General features: G+C 40.9%; 1 protein-coding gene across 4 annotated transcripts in view; it reads left to right on the top strand.

The window, feature by feature from the left end:
- dysf (dysferlin, limb girdle muscular dystrophy 2B (autosomal recessive)) overlaps window positions 1-12,313 on the top strand; it is a 145,939-nt gene that overhangs the window by 112,945 nt on the left and 20,681 nt on the right. For all 4 annotated transcript variants that reach the window (XM_056461356.1, XM_056461357.1, XM_056461355.1 and 1 more), the window contains 6 exons: window positions 173-301; window positions 5,766-5,921; window positions 6,500-6,591; window positions 6,875-7,045; window positions 9,319-9,461; window positions 11,820-11,959. In XM_056461356.1, the coding sequence (XP_056317331.1) occupies window positions 173-301; window positions 5,766-5,921; window positions 6,500-6,591; window positions 6,875-7,045; window positions 9,319-9,461; window positions 11,820-11,959 (831 nt within the window). The remainder of the gene's footprint in view (window positions 1-172; window positions 302-5,765; window positions 5,922-6,499; window positions 6,592-6,874; window positions 7,046-9,318; window positions 9,462-11,819; window positions 11,960-12,313) is intronic.

Below are 12,313 nucleotides of genomic sequence, written 5' to 3'. Positions count from 1 at the left end.
AACCCACAATTAAAGATCCCTGAGTCCAAGATTCTAAAAGAAAAGTGCTCTGGCAAGAAAAACAATGGATGTCTTGTGTATAATATGTGCCCTTTCAGCCTTTTCGGTTGATTAGAGCCCATATTTAGGTCCACATAAAAAATATTTCACTCTCTTGTGCTTCCTTTCTCAGGTGTATGACAGAGAACTGGAGAAGACTGAAGGCTTTGAGCAATTTGCTGATTTCTGTCAAACGTTTAAACTTTACCGTGGAAGAACCCAGAATGACAGCGAAGATCCTTCTGTTGTTGGAGAGTTTAAGGTATGGTCACTCATAACCTCACAGCTTCTATCAACCGCTATCACGTGTGCTCTCATTAAGTCTCCATGAGGAAATAAAGCACATTCAGACGGCGCCAGATGAAGCAAGAGATGGGTGTTGATGCTTATTAGCTGAGCTGAAACGTCATTTGAATCAGGCCTTCTAAAACTGATCGGTTACTTGCCTCTGGCAGGTTCAGCCTGTACTTCGTCAAATTTACCAGTGAACAATTTGTTAATTTAGACCATTCTGCAACAGTTCCAGAGACTTGTGCCATTGGTGAAAAATGTCCAAAAATGTTTTATTTTTTTCTTATTTACAGACACTAAAGGTTCAATGATGGTTTTTAAATACCCATGGGCAGATAGCCTTTTTAAGTTGTTTAGAGTTTGTGCAGAGACTGTATAGTTTTGTTGGAGATTAAAATGTTCTTGAAGATTTATTATGGGATTTTCAGGGCTGAAGAGTTGATTTGCTTTATGGAACAAATTTTGGTTATTGTTTGCTTAAAAATTAAACAAATTATTACACAAAATAATGTAAATAATTTTGTCAGCATAAAGCAAAATTATGGCTGTTGTTGTTTTAGAATAATTTGTTTGATTATTTATTTACAATTTTATATTTATTGTTCAAAAGTACAGTAATTACATTTCTATACTGTACTTCAATTCAATTCAATTCACCTTTATTTGTATAGCGCTTATACAATGTAGATTGTGTCAAAGCAGCTTCACATAAAAAGGTCACAGTAAATAGGAACAGTGTAGTTCAGTTTGTAGTGTTTAAGTTCAGTTCAGTTTAGCTCAGTTCAGTGTGGTACTTCAAGTTAATCTTATTTGCAATACAGAATCAGAATCAGAATCGGTTTTATTGCCAAGTGTGCTTCACACACACAAGGAATTTGTTTTGGCTACAGAAGCTTCCAGTGTACATAAAGTGACAAGTGACAACACAAAATAAATCTGAAAAAATAAGATAATAATAATAAAAAATGATGAACATTAAACAGATGCGGTTAGTGAAGAAACCTGGATGTTGAGTTGTATGTACAGATTGTTATAAATATACAGGTTATAAGGTGCTGTGTACAAGTGCGAGTGTAGAAAGTATTGCATTGTATATTGATATAAGGTGCTGTGTACAAGTGCGTTTGAGAAAGTATTGCACATATTTATTGCACAGTAGGGGAATATTTAACTGTTCATAAGGTAGACAGCCTGAGGAAAGAAACTTTTCCTGTGTCTGGCTGTTTTTGTGCTCTGTGCTCTGAAGCGCCGACCAGACGGTAACAGTTCGAACAGGTAGTGTGCTGGGTGTGAGGCGTCCAGAGTGATTTTGCGAGCCCTTTTACTCACTCTGGAAGAGTACAGTTCTTGAAGTGTAGGAAGGGTAGTGCCAGTGATTCGTTCAGCAGTCCGGACTATTCGCTGTAGTCTACGGAGGTCAGTTTTGGCAGCTGAGCCGAACCAGACGGTGATTGAAGTGCAGAGGATGGATTGGATGACAGCTGAGTAGAACCGTACGAGCAGCTCCTGTGGCAGGTTGAACTTCCTCAGCTGACGAAGGAAGTACAGTCTCTGCTGGGCTTTCTTCACAATAGAGTCTATATGAGTGTCCCACTTCAGATCCTGAGAGATGGTGGTGCCCAGGAACCTGAATGACTCTACTGCAGCCACAGTGCTGTTCATGATGGTGAGTGGGGGGAGTGCAGGGGGGTTTCTCCTGAAGTCCACTATCATCTCCACTGTTTTGAGCGTGTTCAGCTCCAGGTTGTTGTATCTGCACCATAACGCCAGCCGCTCCACCTCCTGTCTGTATGCAGACTCGTCACCGTTCTGGATGAGGCCGATAACAGTAGTGTCGTCTGCAAACTTAATGAGTTTGATGGAGGGGTCTTTTGCAGTGCAGTCGTTGGTGTACAGGGAGAAGAGCAGTGGAGAAAGAACACATCCCTGGGGGGCACCAGTGCTGATGGTGCGGCTGTCGGATGTGATTTTGCCCATTCTGACTAGCTGCTGTCTATCTGTCAGAAAGCTGGTGATCCATTGACAGACAGAGCTAGGAACAGAGAGCTGGGCCAGTTTGTACTCAAGCAGTGATGGGACGATGGTGTTAAAGGCAGAACTGAAGTCCACAAACAGAATCCTTGCGTAGTTCCCTGGTTTGTCCAGATGTTGTAGGGTATAATGCAGTCCCATGTTGACTGCATCATCCACAGACCGGTTTGCTCTATAGGCGAACTGCAGGGGGTCCAGCAGGGGTCCAGTGATGTCCTTCAGATATGCTAGCACCAGTCTTTCGAATGACTTCATGGCCACAGATGTTAAGGCCACAGGTCTGTAGTCATTGAGTCCTGTGATCTTTGGCTTCTTTGGGATTGGGATGATGGTGGAGTGCTTAAAGCAGGATGGAACTTTGCGCTGTTCCAATGATCTATTGAAGATATGGGAGAAAATGGGAGCCAGCTGGTCAGCGCAGGTTCTCAGACAGGCTGGTGAGACACCATCTGGCCCTGGTGCTTTCCTTCTCTTCTGTTTACTGAAGATCTGACGCACATTTTCCTCACTGATCTGAAGAGCAGGGGGGGAGAGGAAGATGGCTGGAGGTGTTGATGGCTGTGTAGGGCGATGGTCCGGGCTGTGTTGATGTGGTGTTGATGGCTGTGTAGGGAGATGGTCCGGGCTGTGTTGATGTGGTATTGATGGCCGTGTAGGGCGATGGTCCGGGCTGTGTTGATGTGCTGTTGATGGCTGTGTAGGGAGATGGTCCGGGTGGGTGTAAGGTGTCTGGTCATAGGTGTCAAACCTACAGTAGAACATATTCAGCTCGTTTGCAATATGTTTATTGCTGTCGATACTGGGGGACGGTGTCTTGTAATTAGTGAAATCTTTTAAGCCTCTCCACACTGATGCAGGGTCGTTAGCTGAAAACTGGTTTTGCAGCTTTTTGGCATAGCTTTTCTTAGCCACACCAATCTCCTTTGTCAATGTGTTCCTGGCCCGATTGTACAGGATCCTGTCACCACTCCTGTAAGCATCCTCTTTGGCCTGACGAAGCTGTCTGAGTTTTGGTGTGAACCATGGTTTATCATTGTTAAATGACAAGTAGGTCCTGGTAGGGATGCATAACTCCTCACAGAAACTGATGTATGATGTTACAGTCTCTGTGAGCTCGTCCAGATCTGTGGCTGCAGCTTCAAAAACATCCCAGTCAGTGCATTCAAAACAGGCTTGTAAGACCTGCTCTGTGTCGTTGGTCCATCTCTTGACAGTCCTTAATACTGGCTTAGTAGTTTTAAGTTTTTGCCTGTAAGTTGGTATAAGATGAACCAGGCAGTGATCGGAGAGTCCTAGAGCTGCTCTGGCGACGGAGCGATATGCATCCTTTATTGTGGTGTAGCAATGGTCCAAAATTTTATTGCCTCTGGTGGGGCATGTAATGTGCTGTTTGAATTTAGGCAGCTCATGTGTGAGTTTTGCCTGATTAAAGTCCCCAAGTATGATAAAAGCAGAGTCCGGGTGTTGTTGTTCTGTCTCTGTGATCAGATCAGCCAGCTGTTGCAGTGCAGTACTCACGTGTGCTTGCGGTGGAATGTAAACACAGACGAGAATGAACGAGGAAAACTCTCTTGGTGAATAAAACGGCTTACAGTTAATGAAAAGCACTTCCACATCAGGACAGCACATCTTCTTTAACACAGTTACATCCGTACACCACCTTCTGTTGATGTAAAAGCATGTCCCACCACCGCGCGTTTTGCCCGTTGACTCCGTATCGCGATCTGCTCTGTACAGCTGAAAGTCCGGTAGGTTTAATGCGCTGTCCGGAATGGCTTCGTTTAGCCAGGTTTCCGTGAAACACAGGACAGCAGAGTTGTTAAAGTTCTTGTTTTTGCATGTGAGCAGAAGTAGTTCGTCCATTTTGTTAGGAAGAGAGCGGAGATTCGCCAGGTGAATGCTGGGCAGCGCCGTTCTGAAGCCGCGCTGTCTTAGCCTGACGAGCGCGCCGGCTCGCTTCCCACGCTTGCGCGTCTTGTAGCGTTTCCACAATGCGGCTGCTCCGCCGACCACAATGTTCCGCAAAACGCCACAAAAATCAAAATCCAGTTCTTGATTAGTTGGTGTGCACTGCCGAATGTTCAGCAGCTCGTCCCTGGTGTAACTGATCGTGTTTGACAAACATAAAACAGGACAGACTAACAAAAACAGTACAAACACTGGAGAACCCCACGCCGAAGCGGCCATCCGCGGCGCCATCTTGATGAGGTATTTATACGCTTTTTATATATACGCTTTTGTCATTCATTTATTCATTCATTTTCTTTTCGGCTTAGTCTCTTTATTAATACGGGGTCGCCACAGCAGAATGAACCACCAACTTGTCCAGCACATGTTCTACGCAGCGAATGCCCTTCCAGCTGCAACCCATCTCTGGGAAACATCCATACACACTACGGACAATTTAGCCTACCCAATTCCCCTGTACAGCATGTCTTTGGACTGTGGGGGAATCCGGAGCACCCGGAGGAAACCCACGCAAACGCAGGGAAAACATGCAAACTCCACACAGAAACGCCGACTGACCCAGCCGAGGCTCGAACCAGCGACTTTCTTGCTGTGAGGCGACAGCACTACCTATTGCGCCACTGCGTTGCCTACGCATTTGTTTAAAGTTTAATTTTCTTTTTAAGTATTTACGTTTTATTAAGGGTTCATTTCACTGAAATCTTTCATTTAGCTTTAGTTAATAATAACAAAGTTTAGACCATACAACAATCATTTATTTACCTTATTCTTCGCGTACGAGCGGGCACAGTCATTTCAATCTTTTGGGTTCAAGACTTCCAGTCTCATTCACTTCCATTGATTTTTAGATGTTAAAATAGCTTTGTCTGTATAGTCATGCAAACACTTGTTGGTAGAACAAGTAGTTTAACCTATTTCTGCTGTTTATTATTCCTAGTAATTTTGTGTCTCGTAGGCAACTGAATCGGAAGTTCTAAAACAATAGCAAAAATGAGCGCACTTCCGCATTAAAGATTAAGGTCAATAGCCTACCACTAAAAAGCAAAAAAAAAAAAAAAAAACAATAAAAGTATTCCATTTTACTAGTGTATTACGAATTAAATACTTTTTATTTATCTGTTTTTTATCATTTTGTTAATGATTCATTATAAGTTTTCATTTTATGTGCACTATTCTCTTTAGGCATCCAACATATGGCCGTAAATCCCATTTTGGTTCTAATTGGAAGCTTTAATTTGTAGAGCGTAGATGCTTTTTCCTGGTTTATTTAGATTACAACTGGTCTAGTTCTAGTAGGATTTGAGGGAAGTAAATTTGAGGGATTAAAGTGTAATTTGAGGTTTGTCTGGAGGGCCCAGACTGCAGGTCTCCAGAAAAAAAAAGTAAAACTAAATTACACCATGAGTTACTCTGACTCCTGTTTCGTCCTCCTTCAGGGTTCGTTTAAGATCTATCCATTGCCTGATGATCCCTCGATGCCTGTACCCACACGTCAGTTTCGCAAACTCCCCCCGAATGGTATAGAGGAGTGCCTGGTGCGCATCTACGTCATTCAGGCTTTTGGGTTACAGCCCAAAGATGCCAATGGCAAGGTAAGTAAAACAGAATTGAAATATTACATTCAAAATAATCAGTTGTTCAATTTTCTAAATGACTCAAGGTTGTTGCAACAGCCCTTGTTTTTTTCGCCAGAGGCATTCACAAATATCTGTCTTTTTTTTTTTTTACCGGCCAGACGAGTCTTTTGCGAATCCTCTGCAAGTGCCAGAGTCATAAGAGCGAGCCGAAAAATTGCTTTATGAAAACATGGAGCCACCCTTTTACCCACAACCATAAACTCTCAATCGACCTGGCCAACACGCCACCACCGCTGGCCCTGCGTCAGATGGGCTTTCCCTTCATTAGTTGCGAATATGCTAAGATGACGTCCTTTCATCACCTACTCAGGCCAGGAGTTATGATATGGAACATTTCACACATGCACTCGCTGCCTGTGAAACACACACTGATCACAGAGATTTGCTGCCTTTTTCCACAGCGAGAGCAAAGAGCACTTGTTTTAAGTACAAAACGAGGGCGTTCTGTTTTGGATATTGTCGCTTATAGTATATACGTGCGAGTGTGTGGCTGTGTTAACACATACTAACAAGCACTTCTTGTTCTTTCATAGTGTGACCCCTACGTTAAGATCACGCTTGGCAAGAAATCAGTCGATGACCACGACAATTACATACCCTGTACTTTGGAGCCCGTCTTTGGAAAGTGAGTTTTCTCTCTTTTTCACGGCCTCTGAACATACACACACGCACCACGCAGATGTAGGAACACGCTTCATTGCAAGGATGGAGCAGACCAGCAGGGGTCGCCACACTCATAATAATGAGGACTCCCTTATTCTAAGAGCCTTGACGTTGGATCAAGAAGGGACGTTTGTTCTGGTGGTTCAGTGATGACAGAATACTGAGATTGTGAATTAAGGCCTTGTTAAGCAAAATTATTTCTGACACATATTCAAAGTGTGTTTTCTGCATCTCATTTACTGTAGGATGTTTGAGCTGACCTGCTGTCTGCCTCTTGAGAAAGACCTGAAGATTACGCTGTACGATTACGACATGGTGACTAAAGATGAGAAAATCGGAGAGACCATCATTGATTTGGAGAACCGCTTCTTGTCTCGTCATGGTGCTCGCTGCGGCCTTCCGCAGTCCTACTGTCTGTAAGAGATATCCTATTTGTCATACTATTTCCTTTCATCTGCCTTTTATTATTAGTCTTTATGAAAATTGTAAAGAACAGGAAATTAATGTGTACGTTTATCTATGAAATATCCCATGCGTGTCCAATTCTGCTCCTGGAGGGCCACAGCGCTGCAGAGTTTAGCTTCAACCAACTCCAACAGACTTGTTTAGAAGTTTCTAGTATATCTAAAGATTTCGATTAGTTGGTTTAGGTGTGTTTAATTAGGGTAGGAGGTAAACTCTGTGAGACAGTGGATCTCCTGGAACATGTTTAGACCCTTTGATCATTGAGTCTCATTAGATTCAATTAAATTCTGATGCTCAGCTCCTGTGATCCTCTCTGACTCAGTAAAAATGGTTTAATCAGTTTAAGCTAGATAGTTGGTCTCAAATCCTGGCCAAGCTGTTTAGGTTGTTGTTTCTAGTCTTCCAGCTTGGACAAAATAGTTTTTTCTGACTTTTCAGATACACTTCAAATAATTATTTTTAGTTGATTCAGATGAAGTTTTAACACATTAAGGTAAACTTTTTGTATAAGTTGTATGATTTAGTTATGATTAATTATTAAAATAAGTTTAAGTAACATAAAAATATTTGTTGTCATGGCTTTTTGTAATGCATTTTTTGTACGGTGTAATAGTTGTTTTCTGGTTCACACAGTCTCAATCATGATTGTACGCATGACATATTCTTTCATTTATATTTATATGTAAATCATGAAAAGACTGCCCATAGGGTTTCATTTGTTTACATTATTTACATATTAGTTCACCTTAACTATCTGTTAGATCACACTCTTAATGCCAGATAAATCAGATCTAGCCCCGGATGCCAGATCCTGTCAGAAAAGGTCCGGTTCGTTGGGTATTCAGACAACAAGCCAGAAGAGCCACCCAATAGCCAAACCTGTTAACCAGTATTCAACTGAATTAACAGTCACCTATAAATATAGGAGTTGACTGAGAAAGTTAAAGAGGAGCAGAGGCAGGAGAGAAGTAATGATGATAAAGAAAGAGCAGAGTCTGTTGAATAATTTAGTTGCGTATGATTCAATGCTTATACTTTGTCTGACCAGGATAAATTCAACAAGTGTTTTATACCGCAAGCAACAGCGATGGAAAATTACTGCTTCACAACATTGTCCAGAGACAATATAGATCTTGAAATGGAGACATTCTCTTATCTCTTACTCTTAAAAACAAGTGTCGCTTGAATCCATTCATCCATTCAATCCATTGGATCCAGTCATAAGATTATAACAATGTGGAAAAAAGAAAGAATGAAGCAATAATTATTAAAAAATAATTATAATAAAATATAAACACATAACAAAATAACAGTTATAATCAGTAATAATCAAATCATTAACTAATAATCAATAAATTGATATAATGATAATTAAACAAATAAATAATGATCATATGATTAAAAAAAAAATTAATGAAGAATAAATAAACATAAACAAATGAAAATAAAACCCAACACTAATAAATGATTGCTTTCTTGAAGCAACACGCATATAAGTTTGCAACATGGATTCTCAGATCCTTAGTTAGATTCTTCATATAAGTAATATTTCATACCATAACCCTTTATTAATCTTTGCTGCTCATTGCATGTTCATGAATTTGTAAAATACAGATTTTTTATTTAAACTGAGCAGTCATTTGTCTTAGTGGTTTATCTGCTTCACATTGTTTATTTATTTATTTTGGGTTTAATTTTTGTAACTGGTGGTGAGGGCTAGCCGCAGTATTTTTACTAATGTTATTTTGACAGATATCTCTGTCTGGCGCCCAGGGTTCAACTAAAACAAGTGGCATTTTTGTATTGTTCAGTTTTCTGGACTAATACACTTTCCAACATCACCGGTACAGTGGAACAAATGTGATCATTATAGAAATTATCATTAAGAATAATAAATACTATACAAGTATTTTATTGTTAACAAATACAAATATATTACTTCACTCTAAAGAAATAGTTGGAAAATATTAAATAGATTTACCCTCAGTTGAGTAAAATCTGGACACAGAACTTGGGTTTGTTTATCTTTTAGCCAAAACTAAGTGGATTCAACCCTGATTTTTTAGAGTGTAGTGAGAAGTCTATTAAGTTAAGAAAATATGGCTCTGCACAATGAAGAAATGTTGTTTAATTTATAGTTGGAAGATGATTACTCTTCTCATCGTCTAAAGAACCATTTTGTGTTCTAAATGAACTTTTTTTTCTTTCTATGTGCTGACTCTAGGTCAGGAATTAACCAGTGGCGAGATCAACTTAAACCATCTCAGCTCCTTCATCGTCTGTGTGAGAGGCGAAACTACAAACTCCCCGTCTACAAGCAGGATCGAGTCTACTTCAGAGGACACGAATACACCGTCGCAGACCTTGGTCAGTGTCTCAAACACACATTTTGACTAAACCTAGTTTCCTACCGCTGATATTAAGCATTAATTCTGGGATTGTCGTTATCAAAAAAGTGGCTTGATAGAGAGTGCAAACCTACGAATGAACGCAAGCATCGCGACCTATCAAACCCGCGGGGCTGGATGGCGAAAAAAGAAAGTGGAAGTCTTTTCTTTGGAGCTGCTGAAAGCATTAGTCACGAGTAAGAGCTAATCAAAGCAGCAGCCCGACTCCATCACATCTTCCGTCATTAAAAAAAAGCGAGCCGAGCACGAGATCGGCTGCGGTTCTGTGAAAACACTGACAGAAAAAGAATAACGATATATGTCTCGGCTTGTGCCATACATCAAATCTGTGTGTGTGGGATCACAGAGCTGTCGGTGAAGGCGTTTGGCTGTTTCTACTCGGGCGCTATAAGCGGAAAGAATGAGTTGTTCCTCTGTGTGAAGCAAAACAAGTGCGATATTGTAAAGACGAAGGACCTGTATAAACATACAGCACCTCTGACATAGTCGTTCATTCACAGCAAATACATCACTCCTTGCCACAGCAACCTGACGTCCATTCTGTTTCAAAGTGCGCCTTTGGGAGGATAATGCAAAGTTATGCTAGTCGATGTTAGCGATGTGTAACCTCCATCAGATCCTCCCAACACATCTGGCTTGACCTTGAAGCCCCTTCAAGTCTCGCAGCCTCCTTTCTACCAGTCATATGTCACACAGGGCCTACAGAAAGCCAAGCTCTCCAGCCATTTTCCAATTCCATGATGCTTTGGGACCAGAGGTCGGCTTCAGATTTATGGCGAACTAGCATACAAGCATGTTCAGCCAAGGTCAACACAGCCGCCTCCTTCAACCTCATGCTCCTGTGTCTCTTGGTGGAGGAAAACTACATCTCTTTGTTTGGCCCACGCAACTGCAGTAACCCGCGCGTCAAAGCAATTATCAGGTGGCCATTTGGGGCATTTCATGGCACAAATTGTCTTCCTCCACTTCAGTCTTTTTCCTTGTTTCTCCAGACTCCGACTGTGTTTCCCTGAGGGACGTGACACAGGGTTTCAAACCATAAACTCAACAGTGAGCGTTTATTTTTTTATTTTTGCTTCTCTCGCTCTCACTTTTTGCGTTTCGAAAGGGGAAACTCTCGTCTTAGATCAACAGCAATGAAATCAACGCATCATCAGAGGAACGGGGAAAGATAAACATTTCCGACTATTTAAGTGGAATGCTTCATGAACGTTTGCTTTTTTGTTGGACTTCATAAAACTCGATGCCCAAATGTTCTTCATATCGAATCAGAGGTTACGTTTTGTTTCCATTTCATAGTTTGAACGGAAAATAGCAGTATGATGAATCTTCTTTAGTATTGTTAAAGAGCCCCTATTATGGGTTTTTGAAAATGACCTTCCATGGAGTGAGTAGCACAGCACTAAGTGAACGAAAACATCCAGCTGAGGTTTAGATCTGAAAGTGAACGGTGTTTAAAACTATTGATTCTTTAATGAAATAGTCACTCGGAGTCTAATAAATTCATCATGTTGGGTTCGGATCTTTTGTTTGAATGCATCGACGTCGATATGGTACATCAGCAAATATGTAGTTCCAGATCCGGTAAAATGTGAACACGTTTTCCCTTTAGACACTAGCGGAGCGCAGGGGATCACTGGACTGATCATGACGTGAAGATGATGATCACTGACAGACGGAGATTCGGCTGCGGGCAGCAAAGGGTTAAAGTCCATTTTCACAACAACACCACAGTATGGCCAACCTAGTGCTGTGCTTGTTCCTTTCATTTTTCTGATTTTTGATACAATAACCTATGCTGCAACGTGGGACTTGCCGGTCGTTAATACCGAATGTGTCTCTTTGTTATTATTGGGGTTAGCGTTAAGAGTAGAGTAACATGCTTTATTGCATTCCTGCATTGGGCTCTCACGTACTCTCTGCTACTTCATAGCCATGGTGGGCTTTACTCTCCATCTCGCGCTGAACGCAGTCAACCAATTACAACAGACTAGGTCATCGTTCCAATCAGCGCAGATTAGCTTCGCGCTAAGGAGGGGTTTGGGAACAAATGAATCGCTAAACGAATCATATGGGAATCATTGAGATAATTAGGTAAAATAAATTCAATTATAAGAAAGTGTTTTCTGATCTTGCATGCATATCAACGTGTTGTTGGAGACCCCCAAAACCAAAATATGACCTTTAATAATGCAAAATAGGGGCTCTTTAAACTGTTATAAGCTGAAAAAAAGATGGAAGTTTGAAGTGACTCTACATTTTGGAGCTTGTGTGTCAATGTGGATGTGAATTACAATGACCTTATGGTTGACTTCAGATGAAGGGAAACCTCTTAACCCTCACTTGGGACCAGTGATGGAGCGTCTGGCTCTATTGGTGTTGAGGAGGCATGGTTTGGTGCCTGAACATGTCGAGACGCGACCCCTCTACAGCCCCCTTCAGCCAGATATAGAACAGGTTACACATCACATATTGTTACTTTTTAAAATTATATTATGTTTTAATTAGTACATATACACAGGACATTGCAGTTGCGTTTTTATTTATTTGTTAATTTTGCATTACAATTGTCATTCTCTTTTATATATCTAATGCGTTTACATGTATTATTATACAGTCAATCCGGAAAGTATTCATAGCACTTGACTTTTTCCACATTTTTTTTTTCCAAAAATTTTTAAATTGTTGCAAATTTTTTACAAATAAAAAACCTGAAAAATCACATGCACAGGAGTATTACAGCCTTTGCTCAATACTTTGTTGATGTGTCTTTGGCAGAAATTACAGCCTCAAATCTTTTTGAATATGATG

This window comes from Danio aesculapii, chromosome 7 (genome assembly GCF_903798145.1).
Source record: "Danio aesculapii chromosome 7, fDanAes4.1, whole genome shotgun sequence".
Classification (NCBI taxonomy): Eukaryota; Metazoa; Chordata; class Actinopteri; order Cypriniformes; family Danionidae; genus Danio; species Danio aesculapii.
The sequence above is the reverse complement of the archived record's forward strand: the minus strand, read 5'-3'. Positions and strand labels throughout refer to the sequence as shown.